Here is a 24,810-nt window from a genome sequence, read left to right on the forward strand (position 1 = left end):
TTCATGTCAAATTAAAACTTCAGGCTTCATAACTTCATTCAAAACTAAATGGCCGCTTCCAGAAAAATTGAAATCTCACCCCGGCTGCAAAACTCAGCCCTGTCCTCTAATCTACAAAAACACACTTCCGCTAGGTATTTCTTAGGGTTCGCAGAGTTTACTGACACCGGGGCTCGTGGGCAGAGAATCGGTGAGAGGCCTGCTGCCCCTTCCTCACCCCTCTGTGCTGCACTCCCCTCCTCTGCAGTTCAGCTTCTACCCAGGCCCGCTTCACGTGGGACATGCTCAGAGAACCTCCAGTGCCAGGCAGCCGTCACAGCATTGCCACAGCACAGTGGTTTTTGTTGGTGTGATGGTTAATTCTAGGTGTCGGCTTGGCTGGGCCATGATACCCAATATTCGGTCAAATGTTATTTGGTGTCTGTGAGGGTGTTTCTAGGGGAGGCTAATGTTTGAATTGGTGGGTTGGTGAAGCATGTTGCCCTCCAAAGGTGGGTGGACTGAGTCCCCACTGGACAACTGGGTAGCACAAAAGCTGCCTCCGCCGCCGCCATGACGGAGAGGACCCCTCCTGCCCCCTGTTCCGTCTGGGACCCGGGTCTCGTCTTGCCTCAGGTTCAGCCCAAACCGCGGCTGCTGTGGGTTCCAGCCTGCGGCTCTGGGGATGGAGCTGTACCATCAGATGTCCTGAGCCCAGCTCACCAGCTGCAGGTCTTGGGACTTGGCCTCCACCGTCACTAAGCCAATTCCTTATACTAAATCTTTCTCTCTAGCATGGTAGTCCTATTTCTCTGGAGAACCTGCACCAATACAATGGTATGGTACTCTTGGCACAATCAGTGAGCCAATACTGATATATCGACATTAAGTAAATAAACTCCATACTTTGTTAAGATTTCCTCAGTTTCCTCTCATGTCCTTTCCTATTCCAGGATGCCATCCAGGACCCCGCATGACAGTCATCACATCTCCTTAAGGCTCCCCTGAGCTGTGACAGTTTCTCAGGCTTTCTTTGTCTCTGATTACCCGGACAAGGTTGGTTGGTTTGTTTCTTGCCCACACTTGTGGCACATGGAAGTTCCTGGGCCAGGGATCGAACCCACGGCACAGCAGCGACTGGAACCGCTATAGTGACAACTCAGGATCCTTCACCCGCTGTACCACTAGGGAACTCCAGCCTGGACACTTAGCTTTTCAGGTATGTCACAGAGGACGCCTTGATTCCAACTGGTCTTCTGTTTTTCTCAGGATTACCTAGTGTTACAGGGTTTGGGAGGGTGACCGCAGAAGCAAAGGGCCCTTCCCATCGCTTCATATCAAGGACACAGACGATCGATATGGCTTATCACTGGGATGCTCAGTTTGACCCCCTCGCTGGGGGGGTGGCCAGTTTTTTCCATTATAAAGTCTCTCTTTTTCCCCCCTTTCCGTACCGCACTGTGGGAGAAGGCCCCCATGCACAGCCTGCACTTGCGGAGGGCAGGCCAAGCTCCTTGGGGTGGAGCGTCTGCAGAGATTATTTGGAATTCTTTTACACCGGAGATTTGTCTTCCTTTAGGTATTATTTTTATTCATTATTTACGTACTCATTTATTATTTAGTCAGTTATTTTTATCAGTATGGACTCATGGGTGTTTGTTTCATACCTTGCATTATAAGCAATACTACTTTATTTTGTTGCTCCAGTGTTTCCAGGTTTGGTGCTGGGAGTTCTTTCTTTTGGCTCCTGTGTGCCTTTGGCCTACCTTTTCATTGTAGAGTTTGGTTTGGGGGGTCTTTTTTGGAACACTTTCTAACTTGCTGGCACTATAAAATGCTCCTACCATATATTTTCCGCCTCAGTCCTAAAATAAGCCAAGGAACCCTGGTCACCTTTCTAGGGTGACCAGCCCTAGAAACCAAGATCTGGGCACCAAGTGGACACATGACGTCAGGCACCTGTCGTAGAGCCTTTCAGCACAGACTGGACACTAACGTGTGGAAATGCAGTGGGTATCACAAAGGAATCTCACTGTATTACAAACGCATGAAACCGTCTCAGGGAAGGGCTGGTGGGACATTGCTGACCTAAGTAACTTTGGAAATGAGTGGAGCCTGTAAGAATAAAGGCAAAGAAACTTCGAATGTGTACTGTGCTCCTGAAGCTCCCTGGTGGCGAGTGGATTAAGGATCCAGCAGGGTCACTTCAGTGGCATGGGTTTGATCCCTGGCCTGGGAACTTCTGCATGCCAGGGACTGCACTCTCGTTTATAAAGTAGTGTCCTGGAGTCCCCGTTGTGGCTCAGTGGGTGAAGAATCTAACTAAAATCCATGAGGACTTGGGTTCATCCCTGCCCTTGCTCAGTGTGTTAAGGACTTGGTGTTGCCATGAGGTTTGGCCACAGACATGGCTCAGATCCGGCATTGCTGTGGCTGTGGTGGAGGCCGGCACATGCAGCTCTGATTCGACCCTAGCCTGGGAACCTTCATATGCTGCAGGTGCAGCCCTAATAAGAAAAAAAAAAGGTAGTTTCTTATGGAGGAGTGTGTGCATATGTTTATACTTAATTTTACATAAAGATGTAATTTAGAGATAAAATGTATATATGAGCATATATACATAAAACTCCTGCATGTGGGGACAGAAAGACGTTCAGCAGGACGCATGAATGAGTGTTGTGGCCAGGACTGCAAGAAAGAGCCCAGCCTCTTTGTTCCCAGCTTCCTGACACTTGGCTAAACTACATTTCCCATCTTCCCTGCTGTTAGGATGGATTACATGACTCTGAACAGAAATGACGTGCACAAATTCCTGATCTCAATATAAAAATGCTCATGCATCAGGTTGTTTCCCAGAGCACTCTCTATAGCAGAGGGAAATGGGAATAGTCCAGTTTTTATTAACAGGTCCTGGTTAAATCCCTTGTACATCTGTACAATGGGCAACTACGATGAAGGTAAAAAGAATGGGATATATTTATATACACTAACATGAAAAGATGTCTAAAACACAATGGTTTTTAAACGAACAAACCAGTTAAAAAGCAACATATAATATCCCCACAATGAAGCAATGAAAAGGGACAGACTAAGGGACTGAGAGCCACACGGCTGGGTCTCACACACGTTGTGCTGAGTGGAAGAGCCCAGATGCAAAACTGCATACTCTCTCAGGAGGTGTGAGTCAAAGCCAGCCCGTGTCTGGTTTTTGGAATGTCTGTGACTAAAAATGCATTTTTTTTTTACATTTTAAAGGATTGTGTAAGAAGAAGAAAAAAAAAGGCTATGTGAAAAAACACATTTTATTATTTTATTTTATTTTATTTTGCTTTTTTTTAGGGCCGCACCCACAGCATATGGAGATTCCCAGGCTGGGGGTCTAATCAGAACTAAAGCTGCCAGCCTACACCACAGCTACAGCAATTCCAGATCCAGACCACGTCTGCAAACTACACCACAGCTCACAGCAGTGCCAGAGTCTTGAGCCACTGAGGGAGGCCAGGGATCGAACCTGCTGAGCCACGAGGGGAACTCTGAAAAAACACATTTTCGAATTAAAAATAATAATACGGCATATGAAAACTTGTAGGACACAAACTCATGCCTTGAAGGAAATTTATGGTTTTAAGTATATACATTACAAAAGAAGAAAAACTGAAAACAAATGATCCAGGCATTCCTCTCAAGAATTTAGGTGAAAAAAGCAGCAAATCAAATGCCAAGAAAGTAGAAGTAATAAAATAATAAACATGAGTACAAAAATTAATAAAAATAGAAAATAAATACAGACTAGATAGGATTAACAAAGCGAAAAATTGAAAAAAAATTCTTTAAAAAAATTGAGACACTCCAGATGTAACTGTTCAAGAAGAGAGGATACAAACAACCAATTCAAGAATGAAAAAGAATGAATATAGGAGTTCCCGTCGTGGTGCAGTGGTTAACGAATCTGACTAGGAACCATGAGGTTGCAGGTTCGGTCCCTGCCCTTGCTCAGTGGGTTAAGGATCCGGTGTTACCGTGAGCTGTGGTGTAGGTTGCAGACACGGCTTGGATCTCACGTTGCTGTAGCTCTGGCGTAGGCCGGAGGCTACAGCTCCGATCTGACCCCTAGCCTGGGAATCTCCATATGCCGAGGGAGCGGCCCAAGAAATAGCAAAAAGACAAAAAAAAGAATGAATATAGATACAAAAATTCTCAAAAATATTAGTAAACCAATTTTTAAAAAAATAAAATACCACATGCAGATGGCCAAAAAACACATGAAAAGATGCTCAACATTGCTAATTATTAGAGAAATGCAAATCAAAACTACAATGAGGTCTCACCTCACACCAGTCAGAATGGCCATCATCAAAAATTTACAGGAATTCCCATCATGGCTCAGCGGCTACGAACCCGACTAGGATCCATGAGAATGCAGGTTCAATCCCTGGCCTCCCTCAGTGGATTAAGGATCAGGCGTTGCTATGAGCTGTGGTGTGAGTCACAGAAGTGGCTCGGATCCTGTGTGGCTGTGGCTCTGGTGTAGGCCAGCAGCTGCAGCTCTGATTTCACCCCTGGCGTGGGAACCTCCATATGCCGCGGGTACGGCTGTAAAAAGAAAAAAATATCTACAGACAGTAAATGCTGGAGAGGGTGTGGAGAAAAGGAAACCCTCCTACACTTGGTGGGAATGTAGCTGGTGCAGCCACTGCAGAGAACCGCGCGGGGGAATACGGAGGGTGACTTTAAAACTAAACACACTCCTGCGTGTATATCCGGACGAAATTATAACTCAGAAAGATACATGGGAGTGCCTATTGCGGCTCAGCAGGTTAAGAACGCATCATGGTGTCCATGAGGACGCGGGTCTGGTGCCTGTCCACGCTCAGCGGGTTAAGGATCTGGCGTTGCCACAAGCTCTGGCATAGGTCGCAGATGGGGCTCATATCGGACATGTGGCTGTGATGTAGGCTGGCAAGCCGCAGCTCTGATTCAGCCCCTAGCCCAGGAACTTCCATGTGCTACGGGTGTGGCCGCAAAAAGGAAAAAAAAAGGGTACATGAACCCGTCTGTTCACAGCAGCACTATTCACAGTAGCCAAGATCAGGAAACAACCTACAACGTCCATCCACAGATGATGATTAGATGATGACAGACAGACAGAGATACGCAGACAGGGATGCGGATGTGGGTCTATAGAGGCACACAATGGAATACTACTCAGACATAAACAAGAACAAAATAGGCAATTTGCAGCAACATGGATGCAGCTAGAGATTCTCATGCTAAGTGAAGCAAGTCAGAAAGAGAAAGACAAATACCACATGATATCATTTATACATGGAATCTAAACTATAGCACAAATGGACCGATCTACAAAACAGAAACAGACTCATGGACATGGAGTACAGACTTGTGGTTGCCAAAGGGGAGAGAGAGGGAGTGGGATGGACTGGGAGTTTGGGGTTAATAGATGCAAACTATTATGTTTAGAATGGATGGTGGGGCCTCTGTGGGGTTTCTGTGGGGCCTCTGTGGTGCTGTGAGGTCTTAGCAGGGTCCTGTGGTATCTCTGTGGGGCCTCTGTGGGGTCTCTGCGGGGCCTCTGTGGGGTCTCTGTGGAGCTGTGGGGCCCCCATCCTCCCCTTCTCAATCCTTTCCCCTGCCTTTCCATCAGCTGAATTGAGTCTGTCTCTACATTTGGGCAGCATGTGGCCCCTTGCCCAGGCCCACCCAGTCTGGGCCATGACTAGTCCCCTTGGGCTCAGCCCCTTCCTCTGGCAGCAGAGCTCAGACCCCTCTCTCACCCACACAGCCACCTCAGCTCCTGGGTCCTGCAGAGGCCATCCCCCTCCAGACCTCAGCATGGTGGCCCCTCGTGCCAGGCTCCTCATTTGCACACAGCCCCCAGCCCACCTGCCCCCCTCCCTGTCTCTGCTCCCTGCTCTGCTCTGCCCTTGGCTCGGCCAGCTCGACGGTGGGTCACTAAATATCCTCTTCACATTCTGTCTCCCGACAAGGTGCAGCTCCTTCCAGGAAGGAGCCTTGGCTCACGTCCTCAGCACCGGGTCTTCAGGTGCTGTGTCCTCCAGCAAAACTGTGAGCAGCACCTGTGCAGGGCAGGTAATTTCACTGTGGTAAAGTACACATAGCAGAAAATGCTTCATTTTAACAGTTTTTTTTTTTTTTTGGTCTTTTTTGCTATTTCTTGGGCCGCTCCCGCGGCATATGGAGGTTCCCAGGCTAGGGGTCGAATCGGAGCTGCGGCCACCAGCCTACGCCAGAGCCACAGCAACGCAGGATCCGAGCCGCGTCTGCAACCTACACCCCAGCTCACGGCAACACCGGATCGTTAACCCACTGAGCAAGGGCAGGGACCGAACCCGCAACCTCATGGTTCCTAGTCGGATTCGTTAACCACTGCGCCACGACGAGAACTCCCTTATTTTAACAGTTTTGAAGTGTAGGATTCAGCAGCACAAATTACCTTCACAATGTTGTCAAACAGCCACTACTATTTCCAGAGCCCTCTCATCACCAGGACGGCCCTGCATCCACCAGGCAGCAGCCACCCCCCACCCCCCGCCCTGTCCCTCGTGACTTCTTGAATCGACTTCCTGTCTCTAGGCATGTGCCTGTGCTGTTTATTTCACATAAGTGAAATCACTCAATATTTGTTCTTCTGTGTCTGGCTTATTTCATTTGGCACGTTTCCACTGTGCTTCCTTATAGCCTGTGTCCGAATTTCATTCTATCTTGTGGCTGAATAATATTCCATTGTGTGTATAGACTATATTTGGTGCATCTGTCATCTCTTGATGGACACTGCGTTTGTTTCCATCTTTTGGCTACTGAATAATGCTGCTATGAACATGTGTGTATAAGTATCTCTTTGAGTCCCTGTTTTCAATTCTCTCGGGTCTTTTGAGAAAACACCAAACTATTTTCAATAGGGCTCCACTATTTTACATTCCCACCAGCGCTGCACAAGGATTCCAGCTTCTCCAAACCTCACCAGCACTTGGGTTTGCTTGTTGGTTTTCTTTTTCGTTCGTTCTTTCTTTTTCTTTCTTTCTTTCTTTTTTTTTTTTTTTTTTTTTTTTTTTTTTAAGGGCTGCAGCAGCAGCATATGGAAGTTTGCAGGCTGGGGGTCGAATCAGAGCTGCTGCTGCCGGCCTACACCACAGCCACAGCAATTCAGGGTCTAAGCCAGTCTGCAACCTACACCACAGCTCACGGCAATGTGAGATCCTTAACCCACTGAGAGGCCAGGAACCGAATCCCAGTCCTCATGGGTAGTGGTCGGCCTTGTTGCTGCTGAGCCACACGGGGACTCCTCCATTTTCTTCTTTTTAGCTAAAAATCAGCCTGGCAGATGTGAAGTGCTGTCTCACTGGGGTTTTCAATTGCATTCTTTCAGTGACTAATGATTTGGGACGTCTTTTCATGGGTCATTTGTAACCCTTCTTTGGAGAAATTTCTATTCAAATACTTGCCTACTTTTTAATTGGGTTTTTGCTTTTTTATTTTGGGGCCATTTGGGATTAATTATAGGTATTAATCTCTTTCAAATATATGATTTGCAAATATTTTCTCCCATCCTATGTGTTGTCTTTTCACACTCTTGATAGTGTCTTTTGATGCACAAAATTTTTAATTTTTTTGTGTTCAAATTTTTCAATTAAAATTTTTAATTTTGATTCAGTCAATTTTTTTTCTTTTGCTGCTCATGTTTTGGCTAAGAATTCGTTGCCAAATCTGAGAGCATGAAGCTCTTCCCCAAGGCTTTTCCCCAAGAGGGAAAATTTAGTTTTTTGGTTTTGGTTTTTTTTTTGTCTTTTTTGTTGTTGTTGTTGTTATTGTTGTTGTTGTTGTTGTTGTTGTTGCTATTTCTTGGGCCGCTCCCGCGGCATATGGAGGTTCCCAGGCTAGGGGTCGAATTGGAGCTGTAGCCACCGGCCTACGCCAGAGCCACAGCAACGCGGGATCCGAGCCGCGTCTGCAGCCTACACCACAGCTCACGGCAACGCCGGATCATTAACCCACTGAGCAAGGGCAGGGACCGAACCCGCAACCTCATGGTTCCTAGTCAGATTCGTTAACCACTGCGCCACGACGGGAACTCCGAAAATTTAGTTTTAGCTCCTAAATTTAGGTCTTTGGTCCATTTTTATTTTGTTTTATTTTTTTTTTTTTTTTTGCGTGTGGTGTGAGCTAGGGGTCCAACTTCCTTTACGCATGATTTTAAGTGCTTTAAACTATCTTTACTTGTATCAGCTTTAAGTTCATAGCCCTAGGAAGTCCAGATGAAACAGATGAAGACGTTGGGCCCAGGGAAGTCACAGTGGCCAGTGAATTGCAGAACCAGGAATTAGGTTTGCATCGGAACCCCCTGGAGACCATGTCCCAGGTAAGAGGATGAGAGTGGAGGGAGGCTGTCTCGGGCAGGTGTCGGAGGCCTCTGGGGAGTAACGTTGGAGCAGAGGAGGGAGGAGTGATGTCCACACATAAGCCCAACTGTGGCCCCGTCCTGGGAGAGGAGGACACTCACAGTGGGTGTGCCAGGCAGGGGTGAGCCAGCAGACAACAGGCAGAGTGTAATCTGTGGGCAGAGGCGGGGCCGTGGGGCCTCCTGGAGCACAAGGTCGGACAAAGGTCCTTCACTGACCTGTTACAGGAGCCAGGTCCTGGGAGGGGCTCCCCCAGGGCAGCAGCACCCCCACAAGAAGGGCTTAGTGCAGCCTCGTGTGCCACCTGAATCCCAGCACTTGCCAGGCTGCCTGTCCCCTTGGCCCTGAGCCTCCTGCGAAGGTGGATAGTACCTCTTACTATCTTTGAGGCAACAAGGTGGGGTCAGGTCCCTGAAGCTAGGGGTCCAGGCCACCTTTAGAAGGAGGAGCCCACCCGTGACCCTCCACCAGGCCTGCCCATGAGGGCTCCAGGTATAAGACACCCCCCGAGCAGACACCGGCAGGGACCTGGGGGTCCAGCAAGAGTAGGGGCAGCCCTTCTCTCCTCTTGGGGGGTGCTGTGGCCAAACGCTTGGACACCATGGCTGGTGGGAGGCAAGCCACCAGCTGCCAGCAAGACAGTGCTTTGTTCAGCCTTGAGGGACTTTAGGGTTCATTGAAGCCCAAGTTCTGAGACATGCGGCAGGTACCCAGGAACCCCTACTCTCCAAAGGTGGCAGTGGTCGATTCTGGATAGTCCTGATAAGACTTTATGGGCCCTGTTGTCCCGCGGTTGGACCGCACATCTCAAGGTCCTGCTAACAGCCCTTCCTGGCTAAACAGAGGCCTGGTTTCCAGCCTGTCTGGGGAGAGCACCTGAGCTAATCATTAATCGCATCATCCACGCAGGACTTTCTTTGTCTTCGTTTTGTTTTCAGTGTGGTGAACCATAGAGAACACACCTTGCTCCATCTTGCCCGGGTCCAAGCACACAGCTCAGGGCCGAGGAGCACAGTCACGTGGTTGTGCCACCATCACCTCCATCCACTTCCAGAACTTTCCATCTTCCCAAATTGACACTCTGCCCCCACGGACCACTCCCTCCCACCCCCTCCCCGGCCCTGCCCCTGCACCTGCTTCCTGTCTCTGTGGAGCTGGCTCCTCCAGGGCCCTCACGCGCGCGTGGGATCACACAGCCTTGGTCCTTCGCCGACGGACTTACTCCGCTGAGCGTTAGTGTCCTCAAGCTTCATCCACGTTGCAGCATGAACTTCCTTCTTCTGAAGGGTGAATGATTCCTGTTTGTCTGCCTTTAAAAACCAGTGCAGGAGTTCCCGTCGTGGCGCAGTGGCTAACGAATCCGACTAGGAACCATGAGGTGGCGGGTTCGGTCCCTGCCCTTGCTCAGCGGGTTAATGATCCGGCGTTGCCGTGAGCTGTGGTGTAGGCTGCAGACGCAGCTCGGATCCCGCGTTGCTGTGGCTCTGGCGTAGGCCGGTGGCTACAGCTCCAATTCGACCCCTAGCCTGGGAACCTCCATATGCCGCGGGAGCGGCCCAAAGAAATAGCAAAGACAAAAATAAAATAAAATAAAATAAAATAAAAACCAGTGCAAGCCTTTCTCTCTTTGGTTGCTTTGCCAGACCGCCCGGCATCTTAGGGTCCCAACCAAGAAGCATTTGGCCAGCAGGCTCCGGGGGAGGGGCACCTGTCTGGCTCTCTGAAGAGAAAGAAAAGGCCATTCCTAGACAAGCTGTGGACGCCAGGGCTCAGGGCGCTTGGTCCACTCTTTATGGGAGACAGAGTGGCAGAGGGCCTTGCTGGGAGCACGGGTGTCAGAAACGAGTCTGAGAGCAGGTCGGGACGTCAGTTACGACCGCCTGAGCCACGTGGGACAGAAGCCCACGGGGCAGGGGTGCTCACCAGGCAAGGGCTCGGGGGGTGGTGAGGGCGTCCCAGGCCAGGCTGCTCTCCCTCCTGCTCCTCTGGCCTCAGTACGCAGTTTCCATCCTCACGTGCATGTCATTCCCGGACCTCCAGGCCCAGGTCCCCATCCACCCAGGACAAAGGCGAAGGATGCCAGGAGCCCAAAGCTGTGCCAGCTCCGCCCGTGCTCTTCACCCAGAGCGCCGTGGCTTCCGCTGAGCTCACCCGGAAGCCTTCCTCTTCCCTCTCGTTGGCCAAGACTGTGTCCCGCAGTCAGCTCCTGGGTAACCAAGCTTTACAGGAAGGCACTTACCCAACCCTCGCAGGGAAGAAGGGCAGAACAGTCTTGGGCCGACAGCTCGCAGGGCCTGTCACCTCCAGTTCCATTTGGGACCCCCAGGCTCCAGGGGTAACCTGAGTTGGAAGGAGCACTGAGAGGGTTATGAAGGTGTGGGGAGGTGGGGCTTTGGCGCTGCCCCTCAAGGGGAAAGTTGTCAAAGGAGAGAGACACCGGGCCAGCAGGAGTGATGTGGGCATCAGGGTGTTGGGGGGCCGAGTCAGGGTGGAGGGGGAGCGGGGGAGTGGAGGGAACAAAGCTGCTACGGAGCAGGGGGCGCTGCAGACAAGGGAGTGAGGGAGACGAAGAGGGGCTGCTTTAGCCACCGCCCTGCCCTGGCACTCCAGGCAGAAGGAGAAATAGCTAGAGAGTTTCTTCAAGGGGAACATTCCAGCAAATGCTCGCACCGGCCGCTGGAGGAGCCGAAGCCCAGAGCGACTATATTTTGAGACTTCCAGCACCGCCTTGATGATTTCTGGATGCGGCTGTGGGCCCAGAGCCGTGAGGCTGTTCAGATTAAGGTGGGTTCCGTTGGGGGAGCCATAGCTACGGAAGGGAATCACTGCGTGTACTCCTGAAACTGGCACAGCATGGTTCATCAACTATGCTTTAATTTAAAAAAAGGAACACACCCCCTAAAAAAAGAAGTTTAAAAAAAAAAAAAAGGTCGTTCAATGCTTCTTAGCAGAGTCATAGAGATGTTCGGCCATCACCACAGTCAATTCTAGAACATTCCATCTTCCAAAAAGAAGCCCCACCCATTAGTAGTCACCCCCGTTCCCCCTCCTCCCAGCCCCCAGCAACCTCTAACCCACTTTATATCTCCGTGGACTTACCTGTTCTGGACATTTCACCTGAATGGATTTGGGCAGTGTTTTCCTTGTGGGTATGGCTTCTTTCATGAGACTAAGGCTTCCAGGGCTCGTGCGTGTTGTAACGTGTCAGAGCGTCCTTCCTCTTCCTGGCTGAGCGATACTCTGCAACCCCTTCTGTTTGTACATTGACACCTAGTGTTTTGGCACTTCGGGGCTATGCTGAGCTCCAGGGCACGTTTGTGTATAAGTGTGTAGGGGTACGCTGTCTTTGCTGCCCTGGGGCAGATTCCTCAGAATTCTTCTCTGGGTCACACGGAGCCCCAGGTTCCAAGCCGCCGTGCCACGTGACAGTCCCACCAGCAGCAGGGGAGCCTTTCCATTTCTCCACATCCTCACCAATACCTGCTGGAGCCGTCCTGCCGGGTGGGAAGCAGTATCACATTATGTTGCCTTTTTTTTTTTTTTTTTTTTTTGAGCAGTTTTAGGTTTATAGAAAATTTCCCCAGAAAGTACAGAGAGTTGTTATGTCCCCTGCAATGTCCCTATCGCTAACACCATGCATTCGTGTGGAACATTCGTTACAGCTGATAAACCCATGTTAATTTTTTTTTGTCTTTTTTTGAGAGCCGCACCCAGCATATGGAAGGAAGTTCGCGGGCTTAACCCACAGAGCAGGCTGGGATTCAAGCCTGCGTCCTCACAGATAATAGTCGTGTTTGCTGCCTCTGAGCCATGACGGGGACCCCCCAAACCCATGTTGTGAACCGAAATCCATCGTTTACGTCAGGACTCACTCTCGGTGTTGTACATGCTGTGGGTTTGGACAAATGCGACTGTCACACATCCACCATGATACTCTCGCAGGGAGCAGTTTCACCGCCACAAGGACCCCCCAGATTCCACCTGCTCATCCTTGCCTCTCCCAACCCCTGGCAACCACTGACTTTGTGCTCTCTGCCTTTTCCAGAATGTCATGGAGTTAGAGTCCTACCATATGTGGCATTGTCAGACTGGCTTCTTTCACTGCCCGCTGTGCATTCAAGGGTCTTCCACGTCTTCCACGGCCTGAGAGCTCATTTCTTCTTATCACTGATGAATGTTCCATTGCACGGATGCACCAGAGCTGCCTTATCCATTCACGTATTGAAGAACATCTGCGTCCAAGTTTTAGCAAGTATGAAGAAGGTTGCTATAAATATGCGTGTTTTTGTGTAAAGTAAAGTTTTCGGCTCATTTGGGTAAACACCTAGGAGGGCAATTGCCGGGTCGGCAGGTAAGCCAATGTTCGGCCTTGGCGGAATCCACCAAGCTGTCTTCCACAGAGGTCGCACCATTCTGCATTCCTCCAGCAATGAATGAGAGTGTTGCCATTGCTTCGGGCCTCCCTGGGGTTTGGTGCTGTCAATGGTCTGGGCCGCAGTCGCACCGGCAGGTGTACCCTGGTGTCCCACTGTTTAATGTCGCGTTTCCCTGATGACACATGGTGCTGAGCCTCTTTTCCTATGATATTTTCCAGCTGCATATCTTCTTTGGTGAGATGCCAGATCATTTGACCATTTTTTAACCAGACTGTTTGTTTTCTTATTGTCGAGTCTGGAAAGCTCTTCCTATATTTCGGATAACTGTCCTTTATCATATATGTCTTTTGCAAACTTTTCTCTCAGCCCGTGGCTTGTCTTTTCTTTCTCTAACAGTGTCTTTTGCAGTGCAGAAGTTTTTAATTTTAACTGACTCAAATGTATCCATTTCTTCCCATGGATCATACCTTTGGCATGGTGGCTAAAACATCATTGCCCAAAACACCAAGCTCACCTAGATTTTCTCCTATGTTTCTCTTCTAAAACTTGTATTCTTTCGCATTTCACGTTTGGGTATATGATCCATTTCAAGTTCAGTTTTGTGAAAGGAGTGAGGTCTTTGTCCAGATTAGTTTTCCCAGGCGGACGCCCAGTAAGTAGCTTCCGTGCCATTTGTTGAAAAAGGCTCTCCCTCGCCTTTCCTGTCGTATGGCCTTTGCTCCTTTGCCAAGGATGACTTGGCTCTATTTGTGTGGGTCTGTGTCAGGGCTCTGTTCTGCTCCACCGAGGTATCCGTCCAGTCTCTTGCCAGCCCCACACTGTCTTGGTCACTGTAGCTTTCCAGAAAGTGTGGGAACCAGGTCGTGTCCATCCCCCGACTTTGTTCTCATTCACGGTCCTGCTGGCTGTTCTGGCCTGTTCAGCATCAGGGTGTAGGTATCCACACGATAACCTGCCTGGATGTTGGCTGGGATTACATTGACTCTATAGACCAACCTGGCAAGGACCGATGTCGCCAAAATATTGAGTCTTGCTGTGCGTGGAACATGGACTGTCTCGCCCACAGCCTGATTTCTTTCGTGTGTTTCCTCGTACAGATCTTGCCCATTCTTCCCTGCATCTCTACCTATGCATTTCGCCTTTTGGGGAACTAATGTGAAAGATAGGCTTTCATCTGAAATTCCACTTGTTGGGGTTCCCATTGTAGCTCAGTGGTAATGAACCCAATCGGTATCCAGGAAGATGTGGGTTTGATCCTTGGCCTCGTTCAGTGGGTTAAGGATCTGGCGTTGCAGTGAGCTGTGGTGTAAGTCACAGACGAGGCTCAGATCTGGCATTGCTGTGGCTGTGGGGCAGGCCAGCAGCTGCAGATCCAATGTGCCCCGTAGACTGGGGACTTCCATATGCCATGGGTGTGCCCCTAAAAAGCAAAAAAAAAAAAAAAAGAAAGAAAGATTCAAAGTCACGCCTTTGGAAGTGGCTCTGCTGAGCAGCTAAGCTGAGTGCCTTATGGGCAAGAAATCCAGAGTGGGTGGTACTGCGTGCACGCTGGCTCCCTGTCCCGCCCTCCTGGCTGGTTCCCTACCTTCCCCTCTTGCCCAACCCTCCAGCCATGCCTCCAACTCTCAACCCCCTCTCCTCATCCCCAGCTGCCACACCTCACGGCAACATTTCCTGGAGACGCTGGCTCCTGTTATTGAAGCCTTTTCCAGAGCTGTTATCAGCAGGTGCTGAGAGATTGCGAGGGCACAGAGTCCATTCCAGGAGGGTCCATCTTAGGAAATGAGGAGGACCTTGCCTCTCACATCACAGGCCTCAGGACATTGCCCCATGCTGGTTGTGGCAGGACAGGTGCAGCGCCACTCTCAGCCTCAGCTCCCTGAGCCCCAGTGCTGCCGTTCTGACAAAAGGAAAAGACTATTCTGAGCAGAAGTTCATGGTCAGCAGTGTCAGTACTGGGAGTGGGGGGAGTAGAACCAGAATTGCAGTAGGGTTAGAAACTGGGGCATTCTTGGTGCCCCGAGAAAACAGCTTCCTAGCGAAGTGTCACGACAGACGTGGGTGATGATACCAACCAATGCCTAGAGTGTGTCAGGCACATGCCTTACAGCTTCACTCCTCTCAGCCAGTGACACTGAAGTGCCGACACCATGCCACTCTGCAGATGAGGAAACAGAGGCACAGAGAGGTTAAGTAACTTGTCCAAGGTCACCCAGCTATCAGATGGTGGGGCCAGGATTTGATCCCAGACAGTCTCGTTTAGGAGAAGGCTCTCTTCTGTCTAAAATGACAGTAAAAGGGAGACAGGTCCATTGTAGAGAACTTGCTTTCAAGAACTCACACTGTGGAGAGAGAAAATTGAATGTGCATTTAAGAGAAACACGGCAGTGGCCTGTGTGGGATGTCTGACGGTGCGCCTCTCAAGGCTCAGTGAGGGGACAAGCGAGGACGACAGAGGGCCTGCAGAAGTGGGGCTGTGGCCTAGGGGCCCCTCGATGTCCACCAAGTGTACAGGGCTAGATTCCGTGCACGGCCAAGTTCAGCTGGGACCCTACACAGGGCTCATGGCAGTTGCCCCTCTGGCAGCTGAGGCCAGACTGCCTGGGGCTTGTCTCCAGGGCCCTAACTCCAAGGAGACCCTGCCCGCTCCCCTGCTTTGCTGGGTACTGCCCACAGCATGGTCTGGAGTGGAGGTCTCGTCCCTGCTCTGGGCCTGGCCCAGGTGGAGCTGCCGCAACACACCAAGCAGGTGCACTGGCGGAACAAGTGAGATTTGTTCATGTTCCTTAAACAGAACTAAGTGCCCCTCTGGCCAGGATGGTGTCCCTCTAGGCTCTCCCCTCGCGACCCTGCTCTGTGCCCCAGAGGCTCCTGGTGGAGGGCAGTCCGCAGGAGTTTAGGGAGCAGGAGGGAGCAAGGAGGCTACCATGGCATAGGCGTGAGCCTGGACAAACAGAACCAGCCTGAGCCCTCCTCAGGGAGGTGGGGGGGGGGGGGGGGTCTGTCGGTCTTAAATAGAAACAGAACGCATAGGTAGAATAGGCACCTCTGTGGACCCCTCCTGCCCAGGACGGTGGGTTCCCCTGCCCCGCCCCCCACCAAGAGCAGCTCTGACTCTGATGGATGCAGGACTGAACTGATGGGGCCAGAAAGGTAGCGGAGATGCCAGAGCCCCGTTCTTGCAGACACCCTCTCACAGACACGCTGTCACACAGGCGCTCTCCGAAATACTGTGTCCCTTCCCTGTGGCTGCTTAGCCAGTTAGGACAAACTCGGTGGCTTAAAACAACACACATTTATTCTCTTATACTTCTGGGGGTCAGAGGTCCAAAGTGGGTCTCACAGGGCTGAGATCCAGGTATTGGCTCGGCTATGCTCCCTCTGGGGGCTGCAGGGAGAATGGCGGCCTTTCCCAGCAGCACTTCAGCTTCCAGGGCTGCCTTCCACGGCAGGCGGCCCCTTCCTCTACATTCAAAGCCGACAGCCTAGCATCCTGCTGTGCCACGCTGCCTTCTTCTGTGCCAAACCTCCCTCTGTCTCCATCCTGTGACCCTCATGATGAGATTTAATAATAACAGTCCAGGATCACCTCTCCTGAATTTAACCTCATCTGCAAAGCCCCTTTTGGCTTAGGAGTGGACATGCACAGGTTTCAGGGGTTAGGACCCGATATCTCCGGGGGATACTAGTTAGCCTCCCACGGGTACAAACACAGCATTAAGGTGGTCACACAGACAGACGCAGAGGTACACACACCCCCACTTTTCACACAGGAAGACAGCAGAAGCCCACACTGATGGGCTCTCACGTGGCCCCCATCAGCCACACGCACTCCTCACATCCAAACCTCTTCCCCTCACTCGGCTCGAGCCTGGCTCAGAAGGCCACAGAGCTCTTCCCTGTCCCATGATCTCCCGGCTCCTTGGTGACAGCCTTCCTCTCCCTGATGACACCGTGAGGTCCTCCTTTGTCTCGGGTTCTCCCTCACCCCCGCCTTCAGAATTTAGCCTGTCTTGAGGACTTGTTAAGGTTAAGGTCGTGTTCTGAACCACCATCTCCTCCACGCTGTCGACCTTGCTCACGGCCACGCTTCAGTGCCACACCCCACGGGTTCTCAGAGAATGTGACCTGAATAAAGTAACAGTAGGAAATCAAAGGTCACTGAGCAGAGCTCTTAAAAGCTGGCTATATGCTCGTGCCACAGCACCTGAGTTTGGGAGCTCGGTGACCATCGCTGACTGTCGGAAGGGCATCTGAGTGTTGGCTGAGCTAGAACACCTGGGTCTGGGGCATGGACGGAGCGGGACAATCCCCTAGGACTTGACTCCAGTTAGCCTGGGGAGAGTCACCTCTCTGATCCCCACCTCTGCCCCTGAGTGCTAGACCCAGGGGCCAGACTCTGTGGACCAGCCAGAGGCCTCTTGCTCCAGGTGAGTGCTGGCTTTCAGGGGAGTCACTTGGGAATCGGCTGGTGTCAGCCCCCAGGTCCTCTGCCTCACCCTGCTGACCCCATGGGCCTTCACACCCCTTAGACACAGCCCTCCCCCGTGGCCCTCAGGCTCAGGCTTCTAGGGACTCCATGCTCTCGGAGGGATCTGTGCGGCCTCAGGCCCTCAGGCCCTCAGACTGACCCCACTCAGGGGTGCAATGTGCATGGGTGTCCTGGGGAATCCAGGAACTCAGTCTGGGCCAGGGAGTGAGTCCAGCTCCCTGCTGAGGCCAGCTCTGCTCCAGGCTCCTGCGGAAGAGAAAGGGGGGAAGGAAAGGAAAGGGAGGAAAGGGGAGCCTTTACAAGACTCTTTTGGACATCTTACCTGGGAGGCTTGACTTGGAACGAGGAGGGAGGTGCGGAGCAGGATGGCGCCCCCTAGCGCTTAAGTCACCGGCGGCCAGTGCCCGCCCGGGAGTGGCCCCACTTCACCACCAAACCGCGATGCAGGCAGCGCCAAAGCCTTGGAACGCCGCGGAGCAAAGCCCCCGATCGGGGTCCTAGAGGGGAAGACGACCCTCCCCGTAGAGCGCTACCCAGCTTTGGCCTGGAGCCATCTGGTGAGCTGGGAGCTCGTCTAAGCCCCTGCCCATCGCGGGCTCCCTGCGCCGGGGTCGGAGTGGCGGGGAGGGGCCGAGGTCACCGGGGAGTGTCACGCGTGCTAACCTCGTGCGCGGTTCCCAGCATGGAACCCCTAGCTGCTGCCGCCCGCGAGCTGCTCTTGGTTGCGCTGGAGGACCTGAGCCAGGAACAGCTGAAGCGCTTTTGCCACAAGCTGCGCGACGCGCCACTGGATGGCCGCAGCATCCCTCGGGGGCGGCTGGAGGGCTCGGACGCTGTGGACCTTGCAGAGCAGCTGATCCATTTCTACGGGCCGCAGCTCGCACTAGAGGTGGCGCGAAAGACCCTGAAAAGGGCAGACGTGCGCGACGTGGCGGCACAGCTCAAGGAGCAACAGCTGCAGAGTAAGCACGGGGTGGGGGAGTCGCTGGGGTCGCTGCCCCTCGATTCCCTAGCCCCTGAGCAGAGAGTCCTGGCCACCGGCCTCCCTTCTTCCGCTTCCCCCAGAAAAGCCCCGGCGCGGCCTCCAGCCTTCGTTCACAAACTCTGGGCCCTAGGGCTCCGATCCCGCGGGTGGCCCCGGACAGCTGATTGCGCCCTCCCCACACCGCACAAGCGGCGGGGCCTTATCGCAGTTCTCCCTTTCAGGGCTCGGCCCCAGATCCTCAGCGCTGCTCTCCGCGTCCGGTAGGTTTCTGCCACAGGGAGGCGCAGGCCCCGAGCTGCCCAGGTTTTGAGCCAAGGGCTTGGAGTGCCCTCGAAGTCGCTCGGAGCCTCCCAGCAGCTGGTCCCTGGGAGGAGCGCAGATGGGAAGGCCGGTGGGGGGAGGAGGTGGCTGTGGTTCAACAGGGGCGGCTGAGACCTGCGCCCGGCGGGGAGGACCGCAGGCTGCAAGAGTCGGCTGACACAGCCCCACCCTCGACCCCCTGTTCCCCCCTCCTCTGTCCGGCCCCTCCCTGCCCCCAGAGTACAAGAAGAAATACCGAGAGCACGTGCTGCGGCAGCACGCCAAGGTGAAGGAGAGGAACGCCCGCTCGGTGAAAATCAGCAAGCGCTTCACCAAGGTGCTCATTGCGCCCGAGACTCTGGAGCACCGGACTCTGGGGCCGGCGGAGGAGCTGGAGCCAGAGCGCGCTCGACGCTCAGACACTCACACCTTCAACCGCCTCTTCGGCCGCGACGCGGAGGGCCAGAGACCTCTGACCGTGGTGCTGCAGGGCCCGGCGGGCATCGGCAAGACCATGGCCGCTAAGAAAATCCTGTACGACTGGGCGGCGGGCAAGCTGTACCACGGCCAGGTGGACTTCGCCTTCTTCATGCCGTGCCGCGAGCTTCTAGAGCGATCGGGCACGTGCAGCCTGGCCGACCTGATCTTGGAACAGTGCACCGACCGCAGCGCGCCGGTGCCGCAGATACTAGCGCAGGCCGAGCGGCTGCTTTTCATTCTGGACGGTGTGGAGGAACTGCCGGCGCCGGGGCCCTCTGAGGCCGTGCCCTGCACAGACCCCCTGGAGGCCGCCAGCGGCGCGCGGGTACTGGGCGGCCTGCTGAGCAAGGTGCTGCTGCCCGCAGCCCGCCTGCTGGTGACCACGCGCGCTGCCGCCCCCGGGAGGCTGCAGGGTCGCCTGTGCTCCCCGCAGTGCGCCGAGGTGTGCGGCTTCTCGGACAAGGACAAGAAAAAGTACTTCTACAAGTTCTTTCGCGACGAGCGGCGGGCAGAGCAAGCCTACCGCTTCGTGAAGGAGAACGAGACGCTGTTCTCTCTGTGCTTCGTGCCCTTCGTGTGCTGGATCGTGTGCACCGTTCTGCGCCAGCAGCTGGAGCTCGGCCAGGACCTGTCGCGCACCTCCAAGACCACCACGGCCGTGTACCTGCTTTTCGTCGCCAGCTTCCTGAGCTCGGCGCCCGCGGCCGACGGGCCCCAGCTGCAGGACGAGCTGCGCAAGCTGTGCCGCCTGGCCTGCGAAGGCGTCCTCGGGCGCAGGGCGCAATTCTCCCAGAAGGACTTGGAAGGACTGGAGCTTCTCCACTCCCAAGTCCAGACGCCGTTTCTCAGCAAGAAGGAGCTGCCAGGCGTGCTGGAGACCGAGGTCACCTACCAGTTCATCGACCAGAGCTTCCAGGAATTCTTCGCGGCGCTGTCCTACCTGCTGGAAGACGAAGGCTCTCCCAGGGCACCCGCTGGCGGCGTAGGTGCACTTCTGCGGGGGGACGCGGAGCTGCGCTGCCACCTCGCGCTCACTACGCGCTTCCTCTTCGGACTGCTGAGTGCCGAGAGGATGCGCGACATCGAGCGCCACCTAGGCTGCTCAGTTTCCAAGCGCGTGAAGCAGGATGTCCTGAGGTGGGTGCAGGAACAGGGCCAGGGCTGCCCTAGGGCGGGGCCAGAAGGGACCAAAGAGACCCAAGCGCTCCAGGGAGCTGAGGAGCCAGAGGAGGAGGAGGAGGACGAGGAACTCAGCTACCCGCTGGAACTGCTCTACCGCCTATACGAGACGCAGGAGGAAGCCTTTGTGCGCCAGGCCCTGCGGGGCCTCCCGGAGCTTGCCCTGGAGCAAGTGCACTTCAGCAGAATGGACCTGGCAGTCCTGAGCTACTGTATTCGGTGCTGCCCGGTGGGACAGGCACTGCGGCTGGACAGCTGCAGACTGGCCATTAGACAAGAGAAGAAAAAGAAGAGCCTGGTGAAGCGGCTGCAGGGCAGCCTAGGCGGCAGCGCGTGAGTCTCCAGGGCAGGGCTGCCCTCTTTTGCAGGTCCTGGGGGGGCGGGGGGCGGGGGCATGTGTGCCAGTGCATGCCTATGCACCTGGGTGTTCATCTGGGCCTGGGAGTGTGTCCAGACCTACGCCTGCTCCCTCAAAGAGAGGCATAACTTCAGGGCTGATTTTCCCCACCTCCTTGGGAGGCAGCTCCCAGTGTCCATCTTCTTCCCCAGCGTGTCCTCGCCCTGCCCACCTGCAGCATCCACATCCAAGGCAGACCTCCTACGGCTACCCCTGCCGCGATGCTTTCTCGTACCAAGTTCTGGCATACACCATGCCCACTGTGCCTGGAGCCTTTGCACCTGCTGTTCCCTCCAACCAGAACACTGTTCACTGCCTACCCGCAAAGCCTCTCCAGACTCTCCCCGCTGGCCTGAAACCATTTTGTCCTTAGAAGTGCCCCACTGACCGCTCTGTGCCCTGACCTCTGCCCATGCCTCTCTCCTCCACCGGACCCTCAGCTCCTCGAGGGCAAAGCTCATGCCATTGCTCCTACACACGTAATTCCAACTTGGCACCTGACCCAGGTGCTCAGCATCTGTCGGGAATGGCAGCACGTTGACAGGGGTTGGGGCTGGGGTGCCTGTTGCCGGTGCAAGGACAGGCCCACGTCGGGTATGCAGGTGACATGCCCCCACTGGACTCGCATGGACAGCTTCGGTGGGGAGTCACAGATGAGGGGGTTCACTCTGGGCTTGGGATGAAGAGGGAGGAGGGGGTCCAGGCTCAGCTCGGGGGTGAGGGCAGAAGCAGCTTCGACACCTCAGGACCCTGGGGAGGAGTCCTTCACAGGAGGGAGGGATTGGGAGGGCCGTTGGGGCCTTCACCTGCCTTTCTCTTTTAGTAGCTCTCGAGCCACTGTGAGCAAACCCCTGGGCTCCCCTCTCCGTCCACTCTGCGAGGCCATGGTAGACCAGCAGTGCGGTCTGAGCAGCCTGACGTGAGTGAACGCGCCCTCAGCCCTTCCCCTGGAAGGGACACAGTCCCTGGGCCAGAACAGAGGTGTGGCCTGTCTGAGGATGGCTAAAGGGACAGGCTGAGAACCTGCGGCCTCTGGCGTCCCATCCTGGGGGACCGCAGGCTCTGCCCACACAGGACAAAGGAGGGAAGCGGGGATGAGGGCGGGGGCCCTGTCAGCAGCTTAGGGGTGAGGACAGAGGGTCCACCCCGGTTGGAGTGGGAAGGAAGTACAGCTAAGCATTCTGGGGGACGAAAAGGAAGGCCGGCCTGGATGGCCTTCCAGGGAAGGCCGCTAAATGCTGCTGGAAACCGCGGGTCCCTCTGGACCCTTGGCAGCAGTTGTGGGCGGAGTTCAGGGGGCGGGCTGGGCCGGTCTGCCGGCTCGGTGCTCTTGGGCAGGCCCATCTGTCGGAGCCTCCGCGTCCTCTCACGGGAAATGGCGCCCATCGCTTCCACCTCGGAAGGGGGACGTGAGCATCGACGAGGCAGTGCTTAGTGTGGGATCTTTCCAGTCGCACAAAGGAAGTGAGCACAAAGGAAGAAATGCGTGGGGACCGGCTCTGATGGAGCATGGGGCCACATCGACGGTGACGTGGTAGCTTAGGCGGGGGTAGACATCAGGAGCCAAAACGGTGACCAGCCCCCTTGGCGCATGGATTCCGCTGCTGCCCTGAATGCAGGAAGGTGTTCTTCACCGCGTTATTTATCCTGGCAGGAAACCTAGAAACAACACAGTGCCCACCTGCTAGGGACTGGCTAGCTAAGTTAGCCGGGCACTCGATGGAGTGTCACGTGCGGCTAGAAATCTGGAGAGTGAGGTGTGTCATCAGCTCATCCGAAAGCTCTGGAGAATGTTCTGAGGGGAAAGGAGAGAGCGGTCCGGCGGGGGCACACACAGTCCTGCTCCCCAGGGACGCCCCTGGGGACAAAGGGTAGGAGAAGCTCTGTGGGGCCAGAGAGGCAGGTGCGAGCCAACACACCTGGGAACTGACCCTCAGCCCCCAGGGGTGGGCAGTTTGCACAACACCAGGCAGCACGGGAGCTGAAGGGCTGCAGACAGACCCACGTGCCCTCTTGACCACAGGCTGTCCCACTGCAAACTCCCTGACTCCGTCTGCGGAGACCTCTCTGAGGCCCTGAGGAAGGCCCCCGCCCTGACGGAGCTGGGCCTCCTCCACAACGGGCTTAACGAGGCCGGCCTGCGTGCGCTGAGCGAGGGCCTGGCCTGGCCGGAGTGCCAGGTGCAGACACTCAGGTGAGGCCCGGCCTGGAGGCACCAGGGGAGGGATGGGGGCGCCCAAAGCAGCTCCTGAGGTCAACCCTCCCTAGGATGCAGCAGCCTGGCCTCCAAGGAGTGCCCCAGTACGTGGCTGGCCTGCTCCAGCACAGCCCAGCCCTGGCCACCCTGGATCTCAGTGGCTGCCAGCTGTCAGAGCGCATGGTGACCTACTTGTGTGCTGCCCTACGGTACCCAGGATGCCGCCTGCAAACCCTCAGGTGGAGGCAGGGGCGGGAAGAGTGCCGGGAATACAGCCTCTCAACTCTGGGGGGTGGGTGCCAGGGCTTCTCCCAGACCCTAAAATGGAGCCCCTCTGCAGGCCCTCCTGCGTGACCCCGCTGAAACTCGGCCCCTGGAGACCCGCCCTCCAAATCCCTGCCTCGAGCATCTTTTGTCTGATGCCCACGGCCACCGTCTGGACCACACCCTTTCACTCCCCTGAGGGCTGGCCCTTCATCCCTGCCGCCTCCCCCCAGCCTCTGACAGCCCCCTGACTGGCCACCTCCTGTCCTTAGGCGCCTCCAGCACAACCCAGGCAACAGCCCCATCACTGCTCCTGTCACTGCCTCCCTGAGCCCTGGCGCCCTCCCTGCTACCAACCCCCTGCTTCCCTCCTCCATACACGCTGCAGGCTAACCTCCGTGGAGCTGAGCGAGCGGTCACTGCAGGAGCTGCGGGCTGTGGGGACAGCCAGGCCGGGACTGGTCATCACACACGAAGCACTGGGCAGCCGCCCCAAGCCTCCCGAAGGATTCGACAGTGCCCTCTGAGGCCCCGAAGGCCAGAACCTGGGAGGGCTCCATTCGGCCCAGTGGAGGAGCCTTCCCGTGCTTGGGGCCAGAGGAAGCTGCCCTGCTCTGGGCAACTCTCTTGAGCCTGAGGGGCCCTGGACAGGCAGGAGGACACCCTGACAGATAAGGCCCCTCCCTGGTTCTGGACAGGCCCTGGGACACAGCCTGCCCTCACACTCTGGGGCCAGGTCCCGTCTCCGTCTTCCACTCCTGGGAACTCCTCCTCCCTTAACCCCACTGCTGCTCCCCCCACCTTCCTCTCCTGGGACCCTTCGGCCCCCTCAGTGCAGGCGCTCCCTGCACCCCCAGCAACTGGAGTGATGCTGAGAGCTCCCAGGAACTGAGCGCCTACCGCGTGTTGGCCTTTGCCTGGGGACTTAGCCCAGAATGACCCATTCATCTAGTCTGTCCCCATCCGTGGCCCCACAGCGGCTCCCGGCCCTGGTTGATCAGGCAGGGGCTGACCGTTGACTGAAGGTAGGCAGCTCACCGTCCTCCTCAGGAATTTCGGTCTTGGCGTTCGGAGCAAGGCCACCACGAGGCTGTGTAGTCCAAGCCCAGAGATGTCCACTCACTGTCTGAGGGCTTCAGGAAGAGAGACCAGAGGCGAGTGGAGATGGAGCAGTGGCCCCTGGTTCTGGATGGGGGCTATGATGGCACAGGTGGTGGGCAGCGCCCCATGCACTGATAATAAACTCTTCTCCAGATTCATCTCTGTTGGTCTCTGTTGCGCTTGGCCGGGCATCCTAACAGCTGGTCTGAATCTTTCCTTTCGTCTTAACCCAACTGAATGGGTCGGAGTTGTAGCCCCCATTTCACAGGTGAGGAAACTGAGGCTCAGAGGAAGAGCCTGGCTGCAGGAAGCTCCGAGGTGTGCCTTGGCCTTGATGGGCAGGGCCAGCAGTGGACAGCCCCTGAATCCTCAAGTCTTCTCTGCTCAACACTGCTGGCTCCAGGCAGCTCCGGAGATCCCAGCCCGGGTGGGAGGGGCCCTGGGAGTCAGTGCCTTCACGTTCCCAATTTCCCTGCCATGATCCATTTTCTTTTTTTTTAATTTTTATCTTTTATTTTTTATTTTTGGCCACACCCATGGCATGTGGAAGTTCCCAGGCCAGGGATCAAACCCGCACCAAAGCAGCCACTTGAGCTGCAGCAGGGACAATGCCAGATCCTTAGCC

The 24,810-nt window shown here is 54.9% G+C and overlaps 1 protein-coding gene and 1 long non-coding RNA gene across 3 annotated transcripts; one reads left to right on the top strand and one right to left on the bottom strand.

Moving 5' to 3' along the window:
* Positions 1-16,070: 16,070 nt before the first annotated feature.
* Positions 16,071-18,729, bottom strand: LOC125124754 (uncharacterized). Its single transcript, XR_007134307.1, has 2 exons — positions 17,605-18,729; positions 16,071-16,918 (listed from the first exon to the last, which is right to left on the bottom strand). It is a non-coding gene; the product is annotated as an uncharacterized LOC125124754 (long non-coding RNA).
* Positions 17,941-24,343, top strand: NLRP6 (NLR family pyrin domain containing 6). 2 transcript variants are annotated; one of them, XM_047774795.1, is made up of 7 exons: positions 17,941-18,244; positions 18,489-18,527; positions 18,807-20,559; positions 21,447-21,542; positions 22,647-22,817; positions 22,892-23,059; positions 23,473-24,343. In XM_047774795.1, the coding sequence occupies exons 1-7, from the start codon at positions 17,965-17,967 to the stop codon at positions 23,609-23,611; spliced, it is 2,646 nt and encodes an 881-aa protein (XP_047630751.1). In that variant the 5' UTR covers positions 17,941-17,964; the 3' UTR covers positions 23,612-24,343. The 2 variants fall into 2 exon arrangements, with proteins under 2 accessions (XP_047630751.1, XP_047630750.1); XM_047774794.1 differs by having other exon boundaries at positions 21,450-21,542.
* Positions 24,344-24,810: the final 467 nt, after the last annotated feature.

The sequence above is a fragment of the Phacochoerus africanus genome, chromosome 4 (assembly GCF_016906955.1).
Source record: "Phacochoerus africanus isolate WHEZ1 chromosome 4, ROS_Pafr_v1, whole genome shotgun sequence".
NCBI lineage: Eukaryota > Metazoa > Chordata > Mammalia > Artiodactyla > Suidae > Phacochoerus > Phacochoerus africanus.

What these genes read in the sequence shown, in the direction of transcription:
- NLRP6 (XM_047774795.1), top strand. Translation starts at nt 17,965, where the DNA reads ATGGAACCCCTAGCTGCTGCCGCCCGCGAGCTGCTCTTGGTTGCGCTG. An exon ending in CAAGGAGCAACAGCTGCAGA is followed by an intron (nt 18,245 to 18,488) that starts GTAAGCACGGGG and finishes TCTCCCTTTCAG; the next exon opens with GGCTCGGCCCCAGATCCTCA. An exon ending in TGCCAGGTGCAGACACTCAG is followed by an intron (nt 22,818 to 22,891) that starts GTGAGGCCCGGC and finishes AACCCTCCCTAG; the next exon opens with GATGCAGCAGCCTGGCCTCC.